This window comes from Leptosomus discolor, chromosome 9, assembly GCF_034619465.1.
Source record: "Leptosomus discolor isolate bLepDis1 chromosome 9, bLepDis1.hap2, whole genome shotgun sequence".
NCBI classification, from domain to species: domain Eukaryota; kingdom Metazoa; phylum Chordata; class Aves; order Leptosomiformes; family Leptosomidae; genus Leptosomus; species Leptosomus discolor.
In genome coordinates this window covers 22879541-22906705 of record NC_141399.1, presented here as the reverse complement: position 1 = coordinate 22906705, position 27165 = coordinate 22879541, and the positions used below count along the sequence as shown (strand labels likewise).

The 27165-nt window shown below is 38.4% G+C and overlaps 1 protein-coding gene across 2 annotated transcripts in view; it reads left to right on the top strand.

The window, feature by feature from the left end:
* Positions 1 to 27165, top strand: part of EFCC1 (EF-hand and coiled-coil domain containing 1) — a 51753-nt gene that overhangs the window by 12020 nt on the left and 12568 nt on the right. Inside the window, exons 3-4 of one of the 2 annotated variants that reach the window (XM_086470378.1) lie at positions 24791 to 24936; positions 25359 to 25361. In XM_086470378.1, coding sequence (XP_086326504.1) covers positions 24791 to 24936; positions 25359 to 25361 — 149 coding nt within the window. The remainder of the gene's footprint in view (positions 1 to 24790; positions 24937 to 25358; positions 25362 to 27165) is intronic. The other variant, XM_086470377.1, reaches the window with a different exon arrangement.

The window sequence follows — 27165 nt, the reverse complement described above, 5'->3', positions numbered from 1 at the left end:
GAATAGATTTATGTGTCCTTAAAGGATCACAAAGTTGCAGCTCCACTTCAAAGACTGAAAAGGTAAAGCATGGAACGAAGCTCGATCGTTATTGCAGCTATCTGTATCACAGGATGCTGATTATTCTGTTCGCCAATGCCATTTCACATAGGAAAGTACTTTATGAAAAAAAGTGGTTGGACAATAAATGTCAAATGTAAGCTTTGAGCATGACACATCTTTAGAAATTTGCTTCTGTATAACAACTGACTTCAGCCTTCACAGCATCATTCTTACAACCAGTTGTAAAATAAGGTGTAGAAGCTGCACTATATGTTGCAGTCCCTCGTTGTTTGTGGGGAAAAAAAAAAAAAAGTTCTCTGAAGGGTGCCTGAGCTTTAAGTCTTAATTGGCATCGCATCACACATCATCCATTTCAAGAAAAGAGGTGGCAAGTGTTAGGAATCAGATTACAGTGCCCCCAAAGCATTCAATAAATCTACAGAATAAAATCAGGCCCTGTGCTTTGTCTTGTGAAGAGTCTCTTTTCACAGCAGAATATTTCAGGGAAGGTTCATGATGTCACATTAATCATAACACTGAAAAATCTGGTATTCACAGCACATCTGCTTCACTTTTATTCTCTGTGCTTGGCCCCATGACATGTCCTTGGCTTTAGTTCACATAACATAAAAGTATCTAGAACTGCACATGGTGAGGTCAGCCCAGTTTAAAGAGGTTTGAGCTGAGCTCTGAGTATAGTCCTGGAGCTGGTAGGTCTAAGTAGTGCTCTGCTTAGCAGGAAATTACACAAGCCAGAAATAGGAGCAAGCAAAGCCAATGCATATGAAAACTGCAGAAAAGTAGGGTATGCTACCCCTTTCTGTGTCAGCAAATATCCAAAGGTGGGATTTCCAACAATATATATGCAGCTGGGGCTACACATGTATTTTGTGATGCATCACGAGGCTTCTCTGGAGCTGAGGGCAGTGTCACTGCGTCAGCACAACAGCCTGAGCACCCCATGTCTCTGAGTGTCGCAGAGCTGCACAGCACAAACACCAGCTCTTTGGAATTAATGCAAGTGATTTTACACTGCTCAGCATTGACATGCCCTTGAAAGCACAGACGTCATAGATAGTCTCTCCTGCAGAACGCAGGGACAGCAAGAGGGCTGTTTATAGTGGTGTCATTCGGTGGCCTGACAGACCTGGCATGAGTGAGGTAAACAGATGGACCACTCTCATAGCGACTGCTCTGATTTAATTTAGACCCAGGCAGAGTACTTAGGCTGAATAGTTCATCCTTCAAAAAATATGGTTTGGAAACTGTTTAAACTAGTTGCATATTTCAGTTACATTAGGGAAGATTTCACATAGAAAAAAATAAAGGGAAAAGCAGAAAAATTGTGGTCTTTATTTGGATGTTTTCTTGCTGGATTGTTTTAATTTTTCCTGCCTGAATGACAGTAAGTCAGTGTAGCTAAATCAAATTTCAAAATACCATTTTAAGACATAAAAAAGAAATGAATCCAAAGTGAAATATTTCGTTTCATTTTGAAGATGCAGTTTCCTTAGATGCAAAACATTTTTTCCTTGTTCCTAATGCAACCAAACAAAATGAGGAAAAAAAAAATATTGAAGTGCTATAAGCAGAATTTAGAAGAGAAGCTTGTCCTTAGCCTGAAAGATCTGTGTTTCCATTAATGAACCTACGTAGCTCTGCTTAATTTCCAATACTGCCCAGAGTCCCCAGGGACAATTCCTTTGGCAGAGGAAAAAGAATAAGAACACCAAAAATAAGAATGCTCTGAGCTTATATTGTCAGAAAGATTGTATCTCTGCGCTGCTGGAGCCCTGGCTGTGATGTGACTGGTTTTGCAGAAGAGAAGTCTTCTGACTGTGAAATATTACCACCACTGGCAGGATATTCCTGGGTAAATGCACCAACTTTGAATGAAAGACCTTTCCCTGTAGGCAGGGGGTTGGTATCTTTCAGAAAAGTTATGATTAATCTCTATACAGCAGAATTATATACTGAGTGTGCTCTCGTGCTGTCAATCCTACACTCACTGTTTTTATTCCCTCTCCTGTTGTTACCTACCTGCTTTGCTCTCTTTGGTTTGGGGGTTTTTTTGTTCATCACGATTTGCAGTTTCAGAGTGATGATTCAAATTCATTTAAAAATAGGAAACTTGAAAAAATAAATAAATTCAAAGCTTTTTAGGTAAATACTGTGCAGTATATGAATGATCTAAGCTCTGAATTCACATCAAATAATCCTGATTCAGGATGTAAAATCCTGGGAGTTTTGCGGTGTACTTTATACAAATCAGAGAAACTGCCAATCTCTAAGGCTCTGGCACTTGTGAAGTACTAAAAGTCGTTTGTACTTAATTTGCAGTTCTCCAGCCTCATCAGCTAAGGCCCTGCTTCTGTAAACAGCACTTATCTTGCATGAAACAAGTCTCTTCTAGTTAGCATACAGGTTACTTACAATCTAAACTACCTCTTTAATAAATGATGGGGTTTTTAGAACAGAAAATTATTAATGCTGAAAAGGTAGCAATTATTTCTTCCTTTCCAAGCCAAGTGAGCTTTCCTGTGTCAGGATCCCATGGACTAGCTAAATTAATGGAGCTCTGCTTCATGGACAAGCCTGACGCACAGTACAGAAGTCACCAGGAAGTAGCTGATGCTTTGGTGCCTTGTGTACTCAAGTTGAAACTTTAATTCTATTAATCTGCATTCACCTGTCATTATATACAGGAAGAAAACAGAAAATAACCCGTAAACAAAGCAATGACTCTGTAGGCAGAGCCCACAAAAGACACCCTGAGCCCTCCAGTTTATCTAGTCAGTCCCTGGAAGGCAGAGCTGAACAGGCAATTTCTTCACTTCATGTGGCTCTATAAAGACAGAAAAGGCCATGGTGAACAGGAGTGGGGCAAGAAAGAGCAGTTCTGATCATTACCGTGAAAAAGGAGCGGTCAAAGTGTCACCTTCTTTCATCCTTCCTCCCTTGCCAGCCTTTTTTTGACCTGGGGAATGTAAGCTTAAATCAAACAGTCAGAGTGAATGATGGAACTGCCTAGTCTGTACAAAACAAAGCAAGAGGCTGTTGAGAGCGGTAAAATGGGGGCCCATCCGAAGGCAGCAGACACCACTCAGCTGTTGGCTTCCTTGATTTCATTATGACCAAGGCTGGTGCTTGAACAGCCGTGGTGGGCAGACAGACCCCCTTCCTCTTGCACCTATAAACACAGCCCGCAAGGCTCCTGCCTGCACAACAGGGACCATGATGCATGGCAATTTATCTCTGGTCAAAGGGAACAGGATTAGTAGGATGACCAGTGTAATGAAGATCTGAGCTACCATCAGTCAGGCTTCAGAAAGGGTCAGAGTGCTGGTTCAAAATAAAGTTTTAATACTGACAACAAGAACGGCTGATTTTAGTTAAGTTCTATGTTGGAGGGAGAGTGGTGTAACAGCTCACAATAGGCAAGATGAATGTGAACCAGGAGAGCTGTTGAAATACAGAAAGAAAACTGTATACTGTACTGTTTTTAAAAGCAAGCTTATGAATTACCCATCAATTCAACATGCAGAGGCCCAAGTTCACTTTTGGGTGTTTATTATTTTTGCTGAAGTTAAGCAAACCAATGCTTTTGAATGTTTGTTTTGTGTTTTAAAATACAGCAACTTTTCAAAGACAAAAATCCTCCCAGGACCCTGGGAACATATGCTGCTTTGCCATGCTTATGAAAACACTAGATTTTTTCCGTCACTTTATAAATGAAACTGTAAAACCATGATCTGGCCCAGAATATAATATACAAAGTGCCAGATGAGAGGTGAGCGCTGTAAGACAGGAATAAAAAAAAGTTTATGCAGCTTAGATTGTGTATCCTTAAGTTTAAAGGGCTTTCCCCCCCCGCCTCAAACACATGAATACTGCATGCATTTTTACTGTACTTAGTGGATTATATGCATTATAGATTTTATATTTTTTAAAGATTAATTTGTGTTAAAAGAAAGGGTACCCCATCATACATTAGGAACCATGATACATCAACGTGTTTCTATCTCATTAAAAACACTGCAGAAGACACCATAGTTCAGAGGTGAGTCTGAGTTAATCTCTGGAATTAAAGGCAGTAAAGTTCCACCTCAGTAATTTGATTTGCATCTCAAGTAAAAGTTCATTTGAATCACAAAGCTTGGATTCAGATCAGAATATCCACTGTCTGAGGGGGAGCTGGATTCGCAACTTCAGTTTTACCCTATTCTAACCATGATTGGTAATCTGCCATGTTTGGTACTTGAAAACATGTTTTGTTTGGTCTGTATTTTAGTTGGAGAAATATGCTTTATATCACATGGTAAGGAAAGCTACAATCATGTGACTGTCATTTGATTTTTAGAGAAAACAATAGTGAAAATTAAAATTAAAAAAATACTCAGTCAAGATGTTAAAAACCAGGATCAATGGTGAAGAACTGCAGAATAATCTTAGGGTCTCTGAGTGACTGGATGATGGCAGGTGACACTTACTGTGTTAATGAAAACAGATGCACTTGGGGCACGGGGGTGGGGGGAACAACCCCAACCACCAACCCCAACCAACAGTTCCAGCTTCAGTGAAACAGATGCAGTGATTGACTCTGAGCCTATTATAACAGCTCAGGAATTATATCTTTGACCTTTATAACTCTAGGAATGTATCTGTTCAGTTGCTAAGTTGCAGTAAGGAAAGCAAATATAATATTAAAATTTACTAGGAAATGAATAGAAAGGAATGCAAAGAAACTAATTATGCACATTCATGAACACCTGTATCATAAAAAGGAAGTTCTATTCCTTCCACCTAAAATAGACTAAAACTGGAAAAGGCATAGAAATGTAGCAAGCATGAAAAAAAGGCATGTAAACTGTTTTAGCCACTTGCAGGTGTGGAAAAGAGAGCTGAGGAAAGATACGAAAGAGGTCTGTAACATTTTCATCGAGATCAAGGAGGTAAACAGGGAAGGCTTGTTCAGTCTCTTCCAGTGCAGGAACTATGAGTCATCGCATGAAAGCAGGAGGCAGGTTCAAAGCAGACAAAAGTCTTACACAGTGGGTAAAGCAAGCTGTGGAGTACCTTCCTGCAAGATGCTTAGGTAGATGAAAGGTTACATGGATTAAGAAAGCAACTAAAATACCAATTAAAAAAAAAAAAAACAAACCCGAAAACCAAAACCCAAACAGCACAACAAAAAACAAAACCACAAACAAACCCTTAGCAGGTGTTAAATAGAAAGATGACATCTCTACCTAAGTCACTAAGCAAATCTACACACATACTGCAGAGTGAAAGGCCAGGGGAGGACTAAGGATGCAACAGGGTATGCAACTATCAGGGGAAATGTACGTGTAAGAATTCTCTTTGAACTTTTTACATAAGGTGACAAAATTATAGTTTGATTTAGGAGTATCTCTAACATCACCTTGTCTTCATCTGCAGAAACGCTAGGTTATTGCTCTTAGAGTCAAGCTTACCTCACACACCTACAATTTAAGAGGACCCATGCTCTGAGCTTAGCCGTGGCTCAGACTTTAGACTATAGCTTTGGAAGAATCATTCATGTTTTTCCTTCACATCAAGTTTCCCCATCTAAAAAATTAGGATTATAATGACCACAGAAGTAAGCAGCTATTACCCACATTAATTAATGGTTCTAATTACTTTTAAGATAGCAAAAGATGAACTCCAAGCTTACAGATGCTGTTTAATTCTTTGTGCATATAAACGAGAGGTGGTTGCTAGAAAAATACCATTGATACCTGGAGATTAGCAGGATTTAAAATGGATAAACTATTACTCTGGTAAGAAGAATTTGAGTTACAGTTATAAGTACTAGCTAGAATTTTGGAAAAATCTCTGAACGCTCTATTTTAGCATGAGAGCCAAACTCTGACTCTCAGCTTTAGATGAAATATTCCCCTGTTAACAACCGATCACAGGATTTCTTGCACACTCCTCATGAGCAACTGCATGTGGGGCGTAATGAGTAGGATATAGGATTAGATAGCTGAAGAGCCCAACCAAAATCTAGTATGACAAAACCCTGCACAAGTCCCTACCTTTAGGTCATGCTTTCACATTCTAGACTATGCTTGACAGATGCCTATTGTCCAGTCTCAAATCACTTAATTCATTTCCTTTCAAATCACAGAAGTTCCCTGCTGAGCTGGAAACCAGCACACACTGTTCAATGCAGATGTCAGGTTTTGTGTAGGAGACAGCCATACTAATATTGCAAAGATCCTTTTTATCCATTCATGCCTACAGCAAAATTTAATCTGAAAAGCTAGGCTTAGAGTTTCTGACATGCTGGCACAGCAAACATTTCCCTGCATAATTTAAAAAGACCATTTGTAAGAGTGTTGGCCCAGTGGTTATCAACACAGGCTGAGATCTGGGGGCAAGGAGAACATTTTCAAAATACTGTATGTTTATCAGAAATAAAATACCTATTTCAACATTTACATTTATTTGGCCTTCATGCTGTTTGCAGCTCTCTGTTATGGACATGTGCTGGTATTTGTTCACATTTTCTCACTTCAAGTTGCTTGGTGTGTGTATATATATATATATACACACACAATATTAAAGATTCTGTTCAGTAATTTAGAGAGCTATGCAATACCTTACATTCACCATGCATATGCAAGTGCCTCCCCCATACCTGCCCATCAATGCGTGTCTAACTTGGTTTCTCACACTCTGTCAGGGAGAGAAAATGGTGTTCTATAGCCCTGGAAAGAGGAATTTTTCTCATTCCTAATCCAGGTAGTCCTGAGATAGAAATACAACATTATATCTCATTGAAAAAAGGAACAAGGAGATTCTAAGACATATTAATGGGGAATTCTTTTTTCCTTTAAAACCCCTACAAAGGTGTAAGAGTAGCCTGTCTATACAAATGCAAGAGAATCAGACTGAGACAGCTGTTCTGTAAAACACAAAGCTTAAGTAGATTATGTGAAACAAATCATTAATTCATTAACACATTCAGACCACTTGCATTATTCATGAGCAAAGCAGTCATTCCAAACTTAGACCAACAACATTGCTTAGGAATACAAATAATTTAATTTTAAATAGTACTTCTGCTCCCATAGCAGTAGGCTTTTATTAATAAATACACGATGACCACTCAAACGGTACTATTAGACATATTTCAACCATTGTAATAATTCATGTCACTAGAATAATAACTATTCTGTTTTAAACAGTGAGATGAGAAAGTAACTTTGCATATTAGATCTTACTACTTTGTTCTGTGCAAATGTGGCCAAGGATTTCTGTGTATTTTGAACTCTGACATTAATGTTTGTTATTTCAGAAATCTATTATTATAGAGGTTACTGTGTACTTGCCAGAACTGAAGATACAAAATACAGGCCATATCCTGAATATTTTAGTCCAAGATAAATATAGATGTGAAAAGGAGCATGATTAAATTACCTGTTTCAGTTATTAAGAAAAATCTTATTTAAAATCTATTCACGTCATGTATGTCTTGGAGAAAACTGCGTGCTATGAATTCTAGAGAATTCCATCAGGAGTGTCAAATACAGACAATTTAAAAAGCAAACAATAATTTAGAAGAGTTGCACTTGGACTAGATGATCACTGTAGGTCCCTTCCAACTGAGCTATTCTGTTCTACAAGGAGAATTCATCTGTTTTGTAAACACTGCATTGTAATTTTCCCCTTCAGGAAATTTAATTTTTAAAAATAAACCATGTTTTATCAGATTATAAGGTTGCAGGTCTAACCCCACAAAGTTTTCCTTTATGGATTGTTTTGTGATTTTGACTTGGGGAACTTTTTTCCCATTGTTACAGGTGCTGTGCTGGCAAATAAGTATAAATACATATCAGCATGTGCTGCTGTACTGAAACTTATATATGGGGTTTGATGGGTTTTATATATGATGGATCTCTAGAGCACTTTTCAGTTAGCCACAGACTCACAGGGAACAAAATAAATGTTTAATTAAAATGACCTAAATTTGGATTCCAGAGTCGTTGTTCAGGAAATGAGCCCATGCACTAAGAGGAGATTGTCTTGATGGCAGTTTGAGATCTGTACTGGCATTGCACTTTGAAATTTGGAAGTTTTTATTTTGTTTTTATAAATGTTGTAGAAGAGTCATCAAATACGTTGTCTCAAAATGATGTTATTTTGATTTCAACATTTCTTATAGAGGGTTAGAGAATCTCTTAGAGAGCATCAGGTATAGTTCAGAGGGGTGCTATCCATCCCCAGGACCTGCTGATACTTGCAGTCCACTGGCAGTAGAAAGAATGAGTAAATCTCACCTCTCTGGGCCAGCCCTGTCAGCCACATGAAGTGGAACAACCCAAAATGTTTCGCAGAAGATGTGCAGCTGCTAGAGGTGGTACGATCAGTGTGCTTATTATTTTAAAATAAACAAGCAAAATGTAAAAACTATTAATTATTTAACTTCCACAGGCGCCAGGGACAATTCCTTTGGCAAAGGAAAAAGAATAAGAACACCAAAAATAAGAATGCTCTGAGCTTATATTGTCAGAAAGATTGTATCTCTGCGCTGCTGGAGCCCTGGCTGTGATGTGACTGGTTTTGCAGAAAGAGAAGTCTTCTGACTGTGAAATATTACCACCACTGGCAGGATATTCCTGGGTGAATGCACGGACTTTGAATGAAAGACCTTTCCCTGTAGGCAGGGGGTTGGTATCTTTCAGAAAAGTTATGATTAATCTCTATACAGCAGAATTATATACTGAGTGTGCTCTCGTGCTGTCAATCCTACACTCGCTGTTTTTATTCCCTCTCCTGTTGTTACCTACCTGCTTTGCTCTCTTTGGTTTGGGGGTTTTTTTTTGTTCATCACGATTTGCAGTTTCAGAGTGATGATTCAAATTCATTTAAAAATAGGAAACTTGAAAAAGTAAATAAATTCAAAGCTTTTTAGGTAAATACTGTGCAGTATATGAATGATCTAAGCTCTGAATTCACATCAAATAATCCTGATTCAGGATGTAAAATCCTGAGGGTTTTGCGGTGTTTAGACCTGTACTTTATACAAATCAGAGAAACTGCCAATCTCTAAGGCTTGGCACATGTGAACTACTAAGTGCCATTTATGCTTAAATTAAGTATGCCACACAAAGTAAGGCAACCCAAAAGATTTCACAGTAGATGTGCAGCTGCTAGAGGTGGTACGATCATTGTGCTTATTTTATAAGCAAAATCTAAAAACTGTATAGGGTTACAGGCACTGAATTTTTGGAAGGTTTCTAAGGAGTAGAAAGTGAACTATCTTTCAAGCTGGCATCTCATGAATATGTTAAGATTTTTCAGCTTACATTTTCTTCTGTAATAGCGTAGTGACGTGAGAAGTCAGTAAGAAGAGCAGCACTGAACAGGGCAGCACCATAACTGTAGTTCAAAATCCAGTTTTCCTCTTGGAATCTGACAAAACCTGTCAACTAATCCCACCCTTGGAAAAAAAGCTGTTCTGCAAGCAAAATTTTGTCTGCTCAGATGCAGTCTTTCCAATTCAGTGGGACCATAGCTATAGACAGAGCTTGGAAATAGTAAACGTGTGTTCTTTATTAAATCCTCTATGAGACATTTGGGGCCTTCCAATGCACCGTACATGAGCATAGTCTGGTTTTATTATACTGAAAGTAGTGGAAGTGGTCTGTCTACTCAGCGTGAATTACCCTCAGCTGTTGGTCTGCCACTGGAGAGCCCTTTAATGTAACAGGCTGTAACCCATGCCAGGCTCACTTTTCAGTGTGCAAGGAGAGCCAACATGGAGAGAAAATGGGCACTCCGCACAATTTAACCACAATATCCCTCTCAATGGGGAGGAATAACCCTGTTAAAATTAATGATACAGTTCTGTGAAATTGTGAAACTGTTTAAATACTCAGATAAGCTTTTACATATTATAAGGAAAAGCTTTTATATGTCCATTAAAACACCACAGAAGTCCATATGCACAATCTGTGTGTGGAAATTTCGAAATGCTAGTTATTGGAACCCAGGAAAAGTTTGCTTTAGATTTGCTCTGTGCCTGCATTTCTTTTTTTGAAGCATCTGCTATAGCTCCCTGTCAGAGACAGGACAGTGGACAAGATGAAACTCTCAGTGTAGCATGGTTGTTTCTAAATTTTTATCTTCCTATCACAAAATCACAGAATGTTAGGGGTTGGAAGGGACCTTGAAAGTCCAGCCTTGCTTCCAGAGCAGGACCACCTAGAGTAGATCACACAGGAACGCATCCAGGCAGATTTTGAATGTCTCCAGAGAAGGAGACTCCACAACCTCTCTGGGCAGCCTGTTCCAGTGCTCTGTCACCCTCACAGTGAAAAAGTTTTTCCTTATGTTAATGTGGAATCTCCTGTGCTCCAGCTTGCACCTGTTGCCCCTTGTCCTATCATTGGCCATCACCGAGAAGCACCTGGCTCCATCCTCCTGACACTCACCCTTTATGTATTTATAAACATTAATGAGGTCACCCCTCATACATTCTTGTAAGCCTTACATTTTGTTTGGATTTCTGTAACTTGTTATTATATGGAATAATGATGTAACATTGTCCTCAAATCAGGCTCTGAGCAGCTTAAACCAAGCCACTAATATAATTTTCATGATATCAAATTTGGTTTCTACTTGATGAAACTCCAATGTGGGCTTATCTCTCTAAGAATTTATGGATATTTGTTTACCACTTTTGTTACAGGAGCAACTGAAAATCCCAATAAGTGGGTCCTCATTCAACTTTATAAACAACCTCTGCTTCAAGTCATTTCTAAAATTCCAATCAGAATTTCCCTTCAGAAAACTATTTTTGCTATTTTAGAATGCAATAAAAAACTGGATGTAAAATTTCTAGCAGGTTTTCATTAACAAGTATTTCTGCATGTCAAATTTTATCCTAACCTGTCTTCCTTCGAATACATAAATCTCAGGATTTGCAACTGTATTGTAGAATGTCAAAAAAAAAAAACTGAGAGAAAATATTAAGTCTCATACTGGATGCAAGAGGAATGGATCAGCATTAGAAAGTTTGTGATCTCATCCAAGGTTGAGGCATGATGAGAAGTTTTTCAAAAGAGTTGCCCAGGGCAATAAAGTGGAAATAGAAAATATGGTAGAAAAACCTGGTTGCAGAAGTTTAAATATTAGTCACCTACTGCCAACTAAAATGAAAGGCTAAATATATTTTCATAAATACCTGAGGTTTTTAATTCTGCTATAGCCCTATGATGTTAAATTTAATCATTGTTTTTACAGTAAGATAATACAACTAGTATCACCTACCATTTCAACCAACCACATTTATTTTTAATCTTCCTCCTCATGCTGTGTTACAGAGAACTTCTGAGAACTGCTTCCTGTTTTTCATAAAGATTTCCCTCTTTTCCTGTGGAAATCTATTGGGGAAACGCTATGAAAACAAAAGGAAGTATCTGTTTCTAAATACCTATGAGATTGTCCAAAAGCATCATCTGTACCTGCTGTGGGGCTTTTGTTGAAGGTAGAGGCTGCACGTGAAGGGAGCAGTGCTGTGTCCCACGGAGGAACCTGTGAGCTCTCAAACAAGCTGCATCCAGCTGAGCTGCAGGAGGGCTGCTGCATGGAGGGGAGTCCAATAAGTAGGGAAAAACCTGCAATTAAGCATTGTCTTAAAAAAAAAAAAAAAAAGAAAAGAAAAAGGAAAACAGAAGAGAAGCAAAGAGCCACAGCCTTTTGTTAGAATAATTTAGAGTAATGAAGTAATGTTGATTGGGAAAAACATGAATCCTAGTTACTCAAGCTTCCTATGAGGAATTTTCCTAGTAACAACTTCCATCTGCCGCTCCCCTTCACCTCACTTATTAGCTCTCCTACCTGAGAGGAGCCATAGGGCTGCACTGCAGTCTGTGATGTCCATGTACAACCAGCCATTATTCAGGGAGTAAGACACAATAGCACAGAGCCATGTATAGTTAAAGATCTTACATAATGTACCTTTTTTTAATAAGCTGATGTTAGTAAGTACCTTAAATATATGTCAGCTGAAACAGAATCACTCGCAGAATTGGTTTTTGCATTGCTTCAATTAAGGTAGCTCTGATTTGCTTTAGATATCTAAGTTTCTAGACCATGGACCTAGAAAATCCAAAACAGAAGTAGAAAATGTACATAATGTATTTCAACTTAATTTAGTGTCTGTTTCTAGTTTCTGACAGCCTGCTAGGCTCTACAGAATCTGGATGATATTTACTCCCTAGGTACTACAGTTCTGCTGATCATTTCAAAGAGAAACTGAGCTGCAGGCATTGTCGAAGGATGGAAGGTTGTTTTGTTTCATTTTTTCATACCCTTGTTAAATAATCTATATGCAATTTCCAGAGCAGTAGCTACTTGCTCAATTAAGTTTTCTGCTTGTTCAGTTAAAATGTAGTTGAAAAAAATAGGGGAGGGGTGGGGGGAAGGAATAAAAGCTATTTTAAGTTACTAGTAAAATGTAGCAGTTCCTTTGTCCTGCAAAAAGAAGTCCTATTATCTCTTACATTGTACTTCTTTTTAAGGACTCCTGTCAGGATCTCGTTGTACCATTGTCTTTAATAGGAAATACCCCTCTCCCTGGGCAGCTCTGAAGGGTCTAGGTACATGCAATTTTAGAATGTTATCCCAGCCGTACTGTATCAGTGCTGGATAAATTACACCACCACTAGATTTTACTCTTCCTAATAGAGACTGTTATAGATCTTGCTTTCATCCCAGTAATACCTAATAATTTCAGACAGGTTAGGTCATGATTCACTTACACTGACACAATATACATTTATGGCAAGTTACGTCATTTACAGCCTTACACCAACAGTCCTGTGGTCTGAAAACACAGCCACATAACCTGAAGTTGGATCAGGTCAATTACTTGAAAATGGTACTGCTGAAATCTTGACTTAGTAAAACATTTAAGGAGGTGTCTAACTTTATTTAAGGATTGAAACTGATACAATGAAACTGAGATGTAATTAAACTGGGTTTTTGTCAACGATACTACGTATTTAGTTAAAATTAGTTGGTATGCACCAACCTAAGTATTCTGCTGTATTAGGAAAGACATTATGTAAAGTTTAAACTTAGATGAAGTTTAAGTAAATTTGGTGATAAATACAATGCAAACCTGCTTGGACTGGGGTTCATCAGATAAGGAAATTGGAGGTACAGCTAAGACAAGGAGAGCTCCACCCATGGACAAAGCAGATGAGCCAGAGCCCTAAACATACGGTGTCAGAAATCAGTTCTTGCATGCAGGGAGCAGCTACGTATGGTTAGGTTACGTTTCTGTCATTGGCTTTTGGACCTCCAAATAATGTTTCTTATTCAACCATATAGCAAATAAAAGATGAAAGAGAGGCTTCTATATTTGCTGTCAAAATATACCTGGGACACTAATAAATGTAGGAATATTAGGTGATCTTTTCTGATCTCTATGAACTGGCAAATAACTTATAAACATTTGGGAAGGAAAGTAATTAATTTGGGATTACTATAAAGGCAGTGTTATTTTCACAAGTCACTTACCAGAACAATAAAGGCTTCAAGAAAGCAAACGACAGGCTGCTTTCAGGAAACTTAAAACTACTTCAAAAAAGCATCAGAATAGCAGGCACAGAGCTTAAATGTGAAGGTGCATGCAGAATTACACAGTATCTAATAGAGAAATAGCACTCTCTAAAGATCTAAGAATGTTTTCACAAACATCAGTGAAAGAGCAAACACAACAGTATGAGGTAATTGTTATTGTTTCCTGATACAGGATCTGAGGAACATGGAAGTTGTGGCTTCCCCACATTCCCAGCAGACCATTGCTGGCACTGATGTTTCAGGCTCAGGTCTTCCAGTAGCTATGCGTTCCCTTTGCACTCTGAGCTTCTGGGCTCAGCAATAATCGGAGGGCAGCTCTCGCACGTGGAGCACTTGGGAACTTGCAGGGACCACACGACTAGACAGGCCTTTATGGAACTGTCCTGTGAGAGCTTAAGAAATGTCTGACTTAGATGCAAAATCAATGGTTGCAGCACTTCCTGTTAATATAATGTCATATTTTCCCAAATGCTTAGTAGGACCTGGTCAGAAATAACTTGTAGTCAGCTTAAGGCATGATGTTGGTGTTAAGTGAGCCATCTTTCTGCCTCTTCAAATCCATGAGGCTCTAAATCTATGAAGTTCCAAAATAAGTCCTGAACAAATTTACATGCCAGTAAATAGGTACTTTCAGAGTTTATACAACATTTGGTGATATCTGCAGTTTTGCATACATCAGAGTATTGAAAAACAGTGTTTTGTCAGATATTTTAAGCTCTAAGAGTTGAATTCAGTAGGATCTCCGCCCTGCTGATAAGTACTCCCTGACTCTGTTTAGGAAGAACACTTTATCTAGCAGACATTAAAAGGATCGCTGGACATTTGCTCTCTACTGATATACACTCTAGCATGCAGGAGAGAACAGAAGGATTCCTTAGGATTAAATAGCACACATCTAGGTGAAGGAATACATGAAGGGGTCTGTTTGTTAAACAAGCAATGGCAGAAGGAAATTATCTACAGGACCACAGCTCTGCTGCTCTTCTTTATCTGGCTTATATCAAGTATCTTTGTTATAGCTATCAGTGTTTTAGAATTTCATGGTATTTTAGTTATTAGTTTTTGGTTGTAGGCTTTCAAGCATCTTTCTGTAAAATACAAGTCAGGGTACCAGGAGAGAGAGAATTCTGAAAATCAAAGTTTGGAGATCAGGAAGGACAAATAGACTTAGGAGAATACATACACACAACTCCTGCGTATGCAGTTACGTGGGGGTGGTGGTGTTTGTTTTCACATGCCTCTGTCGCTATTCCTCATAGGCTGGGCTAAAAGGAGATCTCAAAAAGTGTCCAGAGAGGTTTTGCCAATGTGACTGTCCTCTTGACTAGAAGCAAAGAGGGCTGGAAATCATAGAACACCAGATTGGAAGGGACCTCAAGGACCATCTGGTCCAGGCTTTCTTGGCAAAAGCACAGTCTTGAGTGGGAACTTGTCCTCCCATGAGCTTCAGCCTCACTTCAGACCCATACTTTCTGATAAGCTGGAGAAGAAAATTGTTTGCACTCTTTGCCTGAAATGTACTCGTAACATATTGCCAGTACAGAGTCTTCAGCAAACTCCAAAAGGATCTATGTCCTGTCCTAGAGGGGGACTGGAGGATGCTGACCTGAGGAAGGGCACACAAAAGATGCAAAGTCTCCTGTGGAAAGCAGCCTGGTGCAGACCCAAGTGCTGAAGTGGCAGCCAGCAGGCTGGATCCAGGCCACTGGCAATACTATCGGCCCTCTCTTCTGCTGTAGGTGGGAAAGAGCTGTTATGGAAAACATCTGAAATGTCTGTTATGGTGTGGTGAGAAGACCAACAGCAGAAGTCTTCTTAACGCACCTGCACATGGCCAGGTACTCTGAATTACTGCTGCACCCACATGGCCTGGTAGGAAGGTCCACCACAGGGTATTTGTCTCTCTAGGCTGAAAAAGTTTAGTCATATTGGTGTAACAGGGAAATGCTGTTATTTAACCAACAGTTAGTGAGTCAGTACAATATTGATTAAAGCCTTTCTGGGCCTTCAGCTACCCCTCAGCATCATCTCTTAAGACACAGACTGCTGTGCTGCTTAGCATTATTGTGGAGTCTAGCACCAGTCCCAAGTCCACAAACACTGTTGAGTCTTGTGGTCTTTTGGAACAATTCTGACTGTGCTAGCTCAACACAAACTTCAGTTATACTATATTAAAATAATTGTTCCAACATGGAAGGCAGGGAAACTCAAGAGCAGAGCTGTCTAACAGATAAGAAGAGGGAGTAATGGATCTATGACTTCCATTTCCATGACTAGGAGGAAAGTTGAATACAAGTTTTTAACTCAGACTTCCAAGAAATCTTGTGCAAGCTTCAGCAAGTAGCTTTTGTGCTAATAGTTCAATCAAGAACAAGTGCTAATCAATCTTTTCTAGCTTTATTTAGATCTGCACTATGTGCATCCAGACTCTAGACTTTTAGTGCAAATATCTGAATTTCTAGCTAGCAGGGTATGGCAATAAAGTTCTTTATTCCAGTGGAACAACATCTGGAAAAAAATTCTTTTATTTTGTTACAGAATAATTCATTAAGGGGCAGGCATATCTGAATGACATAATTCCAAAGTGATGTATGTTTCTCCTGGATAGTGCAGTGACTATTAACCATCAAATACATCACACAGAGTAAAAGGTAGTCTGGTACATCAAGGATATACTCCACTACTGCCATGCAATATAAGCCCTTGCTAGGTACAGGATTTATAAAAAGCACTAATTGCCTCCTCTGTTTAGCCTAATTATCAAAGGTTATCTTCTATGGAGCAACCCAAATGACTAATAGTTTATTAATAATGGTAAACTAAAGTTTCAAGGCCAAAAAAAGTTAAGGAAAACACCAAACTGTGACACTCTGAGATCTTGAGCTGCATTTCAGAGCTGAAAGGAATGTATTCTGTAAGTCACAGAATGAAACCTGCCCATGCAGTTTTAATTCAGCTTCCTTAGTCATTTATTTGTAAGAAGCTTATGTAGCTGTGTGTATGTGTGTATACATGCATAAGAGCACCTATTTTGTACTCAGGTGGTGCTTGGTTAATGCACTGATATTTATCTTAACTGTAAATGTGGCCTTAACTGTTACACTGAAAATGAATAGTTAGGTTTCTAGCATACTCTTCATCACCATAATATACCAACTAGAAAGATTACATCCAAAATTTTCTGCTAATTTTAGGTGCCCACTCAGACTTATCTAAATGTTCACAGTACTTAGTATTTCCGAGCAAGCCACACAAATCATAACTTCCATGATCTCGTGCTTCAGCTGCAGTCCTCATGCCCCATAGTCTCAAATTCCACACCAAAAAAAAAGCAGGACCCAATTATTATTTTTACACATGTAACATGGTAATTATGTGTAGGAAGCCTATCTAAAGTAATTTGCCTGGCATTATGCAGGGTCTCTGGCAGAGACAGGAGCAGAATCTACTTCTTCGAAGGAGCATTTAGTTGCTTTAAGAAGGCCCCTATCCATTCTGTTCCTGTGTGTCTCACCTGATCTGCTACTTGTAGCTTCTGCAGCAGGTGAGAAAGGATCCTCCATGAAGAAGTTTCCTTCTCTCTAAAGTTGTTGTCCATCTCTAGAAATCATTCATCCCCTACCTTGAATGAGGCAAAGGTCACACAGGAAAAACAGACTGTGATTTTACAAATAATAACTACATTGTAATGCGTGTGCTTCAGGGGTTAAGGCAACCTCCTGACACCTTGTAAGCTGAGAACCTTAAAAAAAGCCAAATACACTTAAAACACAAGAATTGTACCAGGTAGCAGCATCATGACAGCTGTGTTTTCCACCAACAGGGTCAGATTCTCTGCATAGATTTCTGTTCTGAGTTAACTGAGCAACTAACAGCACAGTAAATTATCTTCCTCCATGTGATCCCACAGTGGGGGAGTGAGGAGAAACTAATTTGTGGGTGATTTTACCCAAACATTTACTGATAGGAGAGTAAAGGCAAGACTTCAAGAACTCGGATAGCATCCCAAATTTCATCAGAGAGTGTGTTTGGCCCTTAAGCACGTTTTTGTATATATTTCACCTTCTGTCCCTTTATCTTGGCCATGATCCTGTCTTCTTTCTCCATCTTCAAGCCTGCTGTTGCTATAATTTTCACTCTCACTTTAACCGCTGTCCTTATTCACGTTTCCATCAACAGTAAAACCTTATCAAAAAGTCTCTCCACCTGCTTGCTCCTGTCACAGCCCTGCATTTTGCCATCCCCTGAAAAGACACAACTCAGGGATATGCACTGATCCAAATTTTAAACTTCTCTCTGAAAATAAGATAGGGATGAGTATTTTAAACACATCTCATTTCATAAATCCAGTTCATAGCAGCACAAGCACTTGCACAACTCTGAGCATATAGGATCAGGTATGAGAAGACACAGAATGGAAGCAAGGTTTAAAGGAGAGCGGTGATACGAAAGAGGGAGTTTTTCTCCTAAATTTATTTAGGATTACTCCTTCAGGCCTAAAAAGTTCCTCTGGTCTTCCCTAGATGTCAAAGCCACCGGTCCCAGTGCTAGGGCCCGTGCCAGGGAAAGCACTGAGAGTGCAAAAGGGAAAAATCTCCCTGACCCCATTCTTGGTCCTTAGTGCCAGCTTGCCCAGCATAAACAGAGGTTCACAATTGTTGGCAAAGTCTTGTATATTTCTTCATGGCCCTGGATTTGCAGCATATTCAATATTTGAAAGCTCTTAAAAACAGTTAGTGCTCAGGCAAAGGAGATACAAGGCCTTTCAGAAATTCATTTACTTCTGTTATTCTTGTGTACCTGAAACCTAAAAGGTCAGCCTAAGAAGATAAGTTCAACCCAAATGGCATGGGAAAGCAATATGCAATGGAAGATCTTTGCCTTTAAATCTCTGAGAATGAGAAATGTCAGGAACATAGATGCACCACTCAGGAAATAGATTTTTCTAATCTGATCTCAGATTTTAAGCAGAGTAACAAAGAAAGCAGTTGACAAACGAACAACAAAGACCTGTACTAAGAGTAGCTAATTTCTGAAACACAGTGTCCCCCAAACAGTCTGAGCTTACAGAGGTTGCTCTTTGGAATGGGACAGTGTGGACAATAAGACACATTTCTATTCCGTAATTTCACTATGTCTGCACAAAGGTTTATATTGTCTCAAAAATGCTTGAAAGCATCATAGGATAAGCAGTGCATGACAACAAGGCATGACTCTGCTATGCATGACAGTACCATTGCAAGATCTGCCTGTTTATATGCAATGTGCAGAAAGATGGAAAGGTTCTGCAAGAAAATACGTTGCCATCAGCAAATTTTTTTTTTTCTAGAGGATGGTGATTTTGGCAAGAAAATTAAAATTATCAGCCAATAACAGGAAACCTCCTGGAACTGTAACCAATATTATAGAGGCTCTTTAACTACAAACTTCTCCTTATTTCAGTATAAACCCAGGATATTTAGTCATCTGTATTGTAACCACTAAGAAACCATTCTTTTTTTAAAAAAAAAAAAGTATATTTAATGCTTTACCGATCAAGCTATTTAAAAGCTGAGATTAAGCCATTTAAAATCTGAATTGATCACAGGAAGTTCATTCATACAATTTCTGTGAGAGAGGGGTCACAGCTTACAGCACAAACCAAAGGCAGATTTATTCAGAAAACCTACACAGACACTTAGCTCCAGTGTGAAAACATATTTGATCTGAACATTAAATGAAAAATCATAAATAAATCAAAAATATGCACACCTTCTAAACACCTTAATTCCCAGTAGGGGAGATAAGCCCAAATTGAAACCATTCTGAGTTCCCTGAACTCTGACAGTTTGGGTAAAACACTACAAAACCAAAAATCACATCTCATTTAGTTGAAAAACGCAAGTCATACACTTTTAAAATAAAATGTAGCTTACACTTAGGGCAATGTACATATTTGTGCAGCTGTTTCATCTGCTCGAAGTCTCTAAAAGAGACTGGTTAAAGGTCTATGAATGCAAAGCTCAGAGTTATTTTGTGATTAGTCAGGAATCACTTAAGTTAGAGATTTGTTTAGCACCAGAAGCAGGTGGGTTTCCCTGCAGTTAGAAGTTTTCATAACAATAACAGACAAGACAATTAAAAGCCAATTAGTCATGGACATTACTTCAAGGTCCAGTACTTCGCAAACTCTCCCCTCTTCAATTTTCCTTCTCTCGAGCTGCCCATTATCCTCAATACAAAGCCTTCAAAATGAATGCTGACTGTTTGCCTGTCTCCATGGAAGCCTTGCCACACTGCACCATACACAAACGCTTCCCAGGCATCTTCAGCACTGCTTTCCCCTCTGATCTTTGCCCTAAACAAATGTGCTGCTTATTCACTCTTCTTCTCATTTATGAAGATCCATTTGATGCTGTATGAATACTAATGAGAAAAGATTAAACCTATGTTTAAGAATGAGCGAAGATTCCTCCTTTTAGCATTTACCGTGACAGCAAAAGCATACCGGTTGGTCTCTTTTGTTATGTTGTTCTTTAAATCCTGAAACCTCTGCCACTTGAAAATTGAGAGTGCAGATTTGGCATTAAAGAAAATAAAAATGTCCCAGATAGGAAAAAATGACCTAGTGGTTAAGTCACATGACAAGAAATCAGGAGATCGTGGTGTTTCATTGTTCTGCGACCAAAGAGCACCACCATGACTCTATTCATGCCCCCATCACCTCGCTTGAGAATGAGGATGAAATGCTGTGTGCTTTAACAATGTGAACTAAGGAGCATGAAGCAACCCTAAGAAATTAAACCTTCTGTACTGTTTGATTGCATCTGCTTTAAAGACCAAAAAACAGAAAAAAGTCAGAAATTTGAAATATCCTCTAAGTCAGTGTAGGATCCCATATCCGTGGCAAAATTAAAAGAAGGGAACGGCCCTTTCTTCCAGTATTCAAAGATTCATTAGTATCCTTAATGCTATTCTTCTAGTTCTGTGCAGCATTTCTGATGAGAACCTTCTTCAACCCATCTCATGTTTAATTTCTAGTTATAGTTTAAAGGAATGGTAAGTTTGCAGCTACATGAGCAGTTTTAGCAGCCCCTTCCCTCTCTCACAACTTCTGTAAAAGAGCCAAAAAGATCTCTAGCTCTGCCTCCTGATCTTTGGCACCAAACTTGGCAGGTTATTGCCTTAAACGGTTTTTGGATGACAAGAATGAACACTGACTGTGTTTATACATCACTCCTTTGGAAATCTGTTTGCAGGACACTGCCCCTCCCTTTACCTCTGAACTGGGCTGTTGGTCCTGTCCTTTCCTGTCACCTTCCCCGACCACTACTGTGGGCAAACTAGTGCCCAGCATCCCCTTAAACTGGACTCCTGGAAAGACATACCAAACCAACAAATTTCCAGTTTTGTTATTTGCAATGGATCCTAGACATTATATATTAACTGATCAAATTATAAAATCTTGCGTTCGTTTTTTTGGTGTTTTTTTTTTTTTTTTTTTTTAAGTTTCCATATCTACTCATGCTGCTGCTTGTTTTTTTTTCCTTCATTTTTATCTGGCATGCACTCTGAAATTCCAGCTTGTCTGGCTGCATGTTCCTTCATGCACACTTAAAATCTGTCCCATTCCTAAACACCTTGAAATAATATCCAGGCATGGTTCTAGAAAACAAGGCTGTATCTTAAATCTGTGCTACCTTTTTATTTAGGTTATAAGGTGCACCAACAGTGCTGTATTTATTTTGTTTGGGAAACTATGGTACAATGTGATTTGATGCAAATGACAGAGCCTGTGCCAGAACCAAGATTTAAATTCTGGAGCACCCGTGTCTGAAAAACCTTGCTGAAAACTTACATTGCTTTCTAGTTTCCCAGATGACCATCTCCAGAGAAGGCAGACATGGCTGTCTTTAATCCATATATTGAGCAGAAAGACCTAACAAAACATGCTGCCTGTATGGCTCCCTTAATTTCTCCACATTAAGAGAGCTCTGATGAAGCCCTTTCAAGAAAATTCCTATAGAATAATCAGAGTTTGTATTTCATCAACTAATTGTAAGTTCCCTTACAAGAACTACAGAGAAATGAAAGCTATTTTTTAGGTCTGTCTTGAATCTCATCTAAGTAGAGAGAGTCTGCTATTCTAAGTCCTGAATTGTACGAGAAGGATCGTTTTTTTCCACCAAACTTCTAAATGTTCCTTGGCCTGCAAGCTAAATTGAAATCAGGCTGCCAGATGTAAGATGTTAATACCACCAGCAGATCTCCCATTAAACATCACAGCGTTTACCCACTTTTGCTAGAAAAGATTTTCATGATACTTGAATATTCTCAATGTTTTGAGGGTTAAAATCTTAACCCACTTTGAGACTACAATGAATATCCACTGAAATGTCCACACCTCTCTCAGTGAACTAACTAGAAATCTCTGAAATCCAAACAGATCTAAATTATACAGAGAACAATCTGCACAATACCAGCTACAGTCCTCAAGAAATTGTACAGGATTCTTGTTGAGTACCAGACCTCAAAATATTTTTCTCTTAAAATGAAGGAAATTAGCACATTTCAGAAAAATAAAACATAACATTCTTGTGAAAGGAAATACTACTATATTCTGCAGTAACTGTCCAGAACACTGAAGTTCTGCAATGCTTCCAGGAGCCCTCATTTTGAATGCTCAAGCTTAACAGGGCTTTTTATTTGTGCGTTACATAATTATTTTTTCCAGAACTAATGAGGCTAAATGACTAGCCAGGCTCCATTCTGGAAACTGCTATTTCCCTTGACTTTACAGGAAATCCAGTTGTTGCTAAGATAAGCAGTGCCATAAATTGTAAATTAAATATGTCATTAGTTTTTTATGCAGCCAGCTCTACTTAAGGGGTTCCTAAGCATGGTTTACCTCAGCTTCTGCCCCTACAGATGTTTCAAAATACTGAAATTTAGTTGGTGTAGCTGTTAAATTAATGATCTTATTTGCTTAGCATGCTCGCACAAGCAACAAGGGAACTAATATCGGTGTAGTTCTTCAGGAACAGACAGCAGCTGTGTTAGATTAAACACAAGCTCTCTGCAACACTTATCTCTAGCTTGGCATCAGCTTTTCTATTACTAAATCTAAAGTCCTGTTTCTAACAGTAGTTGAATTTACAGGTAGGAAGTATTCAGAAGACTTGTACAAAAAGATCATGTTATACAATTCTTTTGGTAGGACTAATTTGCTAAGTGCTTAACTCTCACTTTTGGTTGATGAATATTTAATGTGTTAAGTACAAAGAATATTCAATATTCACCAACTAATCTTAGGAAGAATTTGGAGAGAACTTAATTTACTGTAAAACTCCTGAATTTGGTTTGCTTTCTTCTGCATATAGATTCTTTGTGAACTACATGAGAGCTCCTACTGGAAAAAGCATAACCATGTTATAATATGGTCTAAATAGGAAAATATCCTGATGTAACTGTTGAAAGTAAACTGTTTTCTAAATAGTAAAAAAGGAACCAAGAGAAATGTACTGTATAGGAAATTTATAATATTACATTACACAACATACAGGTGTAACGTACACAAGCTTGTAATGGACTGGACTTGCTGTTCAGTTAGCTCCGTACCCAAGAGGTAGCTTATTCCTACCTCAGAGAACCTTTGATATAAACATTACACATGGGGACTGATATGCCAAATTTCCATTTATCCAATGTAACAGTGAGTTTCTTGCTACATTCTAAGAGTTTAATTTCTTAAACTCTTCATAGTTCTGATTTCAGTAAAATGTTGAGGAAGTTACATGTTATGTATATTGCATGAAAAAACAAATTCAGTATTATCTGTTACTTTTCAATTTCATAGACCCTATTTACTATTTTGCATGTAAAAGGAGTCTCTGAATTAATTTTCTTTGTCAACTATAATGTGTACTTCCACTGTATTTCCTCCAAAATAATGATGCTGTCTTTCAGTACATCCCTATGAAATAGTAGGTAGGAGAGCCAAACTGAACCAAACCAAATGTACTCCAATATAAAGAGAGCTCCAATGAACTCATCATGACTGCTGTTTCACATACCATTCCCACTCTTTCCAAAATGTAGTATTTTATTATATTGTTAGAAAATAAATATATGTTATTAGATTTGTTAGATTTTTGTTTCATGTACAGTAAGAGTTTCCATTTTACTACATCCCATGATTTGTACTGTCTCACATGCTTGAGTCTTTTCTTGATTGAGTTAGAACATTTTCAACTCAACTACATGTAAATGTATTCTGTATTTTTCCTGTAACACATTCTACCCCGAATTTCCTTGAAGGTACTCCCCCAGTGCTGTCCATTTAGGTAACTATAAATTCCTCAGTCTGATCATTGTCCTTCATTGAATTAAATTACTTTTTTTAAAATATAATTTGTTGGCAAGTTTAAGGACTCGTATTCATCAGTTACATTACTCGATCTGCACACCACCCCTGGCAAGCTGTTTTCTTTCAAACACATAGATGTAATATCCTCTTACGTTCCCCTCAGAAAAATACACAATTCCAAATGAGACTGTCAGCAATTCGGAAGGATGTTACCGAGATGCTTCTTAACTACAGCTCGCTGATTTGCAGAGGTATCACTGTTTTCATACCATTCTTCTTGACTTTTCAGTTTCTGACACTACTTCATCTCCAGTACTTGGAAGACTTAGATCAAACCTGCCTGATATTTTTAAGACAGAGCACTAGTCCAAGCAACCAGGGGCAAGGCTCAGTGCCCTAGCTATGGTGGTGTGGTGCCCACAGTAAAAACAAAGCATGCACTGCTGTATCACTGTCAGTGGAGCAGGGAGAGTTTGTGACCAGAGTAGATTGTTCCCATGTATAGTTTCTAGATGTCTTTGACCTGAATTAAAAGCTTTAAGTAATGTTTAGTTCTTATTATCTAAAGAACAGCTGAAATCCACCTTCCTTTGATTCTTGGTGAAGCAACTGAATGCAGCCCTTGGGGGTTCGTTTTTACCATCACCAAAGGTAGATAACCCTGCTTTTCTATAGCAAGTCTGAACAATTGCATTCAAAGTCATTCATGTGCTACACTGCATGCATTTATCTTGGTTTTTCAAAGTTCCTACAAGTCCACTTCACTTTGCCCTTCTTTTCCAGGTCGGAAACAGTGAGATTTCAGCTTCCCTCAAGCGGCAGCCCAGGGCAGGAGGAGGGAGCAGGCTTACCAGATGGGAGATACTGCCTGTCTGTGGTGCAACAAGATCGACGATCTCCCACCGGTGGAGCTGGAATTTCAGAGAACGGTATCAAACCCAGTACCCAACTACTTTATTTCCTCACTGATTTGTAAGATCCTCAGCAGAAAAACTAGTATAGATAATTAAACCACCAAAGCCACAAGCCAATTCTAACGTGTTGAAATCCTAGACCTAAATAAAAGGTAACGTCCCAGCTTTCTGCTTCTCACTCCCCACATATTTTTATGTTTAATAAAAGACTGAACATATCACTTACAGCTATGACTTAAAACTGCTTTTTTCCATACGATTCCCTTCCCCAAAACCTTTTTCCTGGTTTAAAATTATGAAGATTTCATCTCTTTGTAAATAAAACCTCAAAACTTCAACTAAAATAATTTCCTAGGAAGCCATTTGCAGTTAATATTCTGTACAGTCACACTCTTTGGAAACATTCTGGCCACTCTGAAAAGGTCCAACCTGTTCAGCAGGTGTAGCACTCGCTACTGCCCTGACACAGCACCCTTGCGGTTTCTCATGGGACTGCATGAAGCCTTCTTTGAAAGTCTTGTAAGGTCACTGGCTTTGCCATGTCTGGCTCTCACTGTCCATGACCTTGACTAGGCTTTCGGAGAGCAGACTGCTACAAGGGCTCTCAAATAGATGGCAATTTGGGGGATGGTCATTTAGCCACTGTAATGATGAGACCCATTTATGATAGTCTTCGTAGAAGCCAAACATCTTCACCCACCCCCTGGGTAGTGGTTTACATGGCAAGTAGACAGCAAACACAAAGTTTGGCTTACCTTCAGTGATTTGTTGTTTTGTTTTTTGGTTGGGTTTTGACACATCTAGTTCAAAGACAAAAAAAGCACTTATCTGACGTTAACTGTAAGTTAACAAGGCAACTATACTGCAAACTGGAGAACTGTATGTAGTGACAAAAAAATTAGATTTTGGACTTTAGGTATGTATTGAATGGAGCTGGCAAGCAGCTGCGTGGGAATGTAAAATGTAATGACATGTACCTACAATTAAAATTGTAGCATGTTCTCCTGGTGGTTAGACTTATAAGATAAACCCACTTTTACAAATATTTCTATCAAATCAGACACTTTGCCAGCTCAAAGACCATTTCCATATCTAACCCACGCTACCCATTTTTTCACAAAATTTTTTCAAACAAATAAATTGTGGCTTTATAGATTTAAAAATGTGGAAAAGTGTTCTGTCAAATAAAAAAGGCAGAAAAGAAAAATAACTTAGAAAGTTGAACAAATTAAAAAAATGTATGAACATCTGGGATAAACCTAGGTATACCAGACAAATCTAGATGCAGGATTATTTATAAGTTTTTATACATATACTTTAATAAATATTCGTTTCTAAGAGTGGAAGAGCACTTACATCAATGGAATTGGGTAAGCTATTCTATAGTAGCTGGTTTACAAATTAATGCCTAAATATCACAGTAATAAAGTGCTCTGATTCTACTGACTGAATATTTTTTTTTAAATATTAACTTAGTAGAATAATTTTAATAAAATACTCGCTTTGGGTTAAAAGGGATGCATAAGAAGTTTTGCTTTTCCTCTCTGTTTTCCAGTCCTGCTGATCATAACCTACAAGGGGGATGTGAAAGATCATCTCTTCTGCATACACATTCAACCAGAGCTGAGGACATTCCCATGGAGGGGAAGCAAAAAAAAAAAAAAAAAAAAGGCATTTCAAGTGTCTTATATATTTTGGCATGAAGACCACTTGAGATTCACATGCCTTTTCCTCCATTTTTAAAAACCTAATCTGAATGTCTGCTATGCCAGATGCTGCAATTAATTTACTGGATTAAACATACCAGTTTGAAGCTCTTCAAGGAATCCATAGAGTTGGGCAATCAGTTCTCATGGCTATTGTAAACTCTGATCATTATCCCTTTGAACTCCTATGGCAAGAAAATAAATGATGATAGAAAAAGTTCACTATTAATGCATCACAGAATGAAAATTAAAAGTCTTCTTTTATTGTTTTGGCAGCGCACTGCCTCACAGAAAGAAAGCACTTCTCAAATTAGTTGGTACAGTGTAAGGATTGCCATGAAAATGCAGACATTCATCCTCTAATTAAAGAGCAATACTGCACGCAACTAAGTTTTGTTCCTGCTTAGACAATAAATTATTGAACATGAAAACCTATAAATTAGGCACATTGAAGGAATGAAAATTGCATTAACAAACATATGCCGAGTGTTAACAAAAAGAAAAGAGGCCATTTTTCCTTTGTGACTGAGAGCAGCCC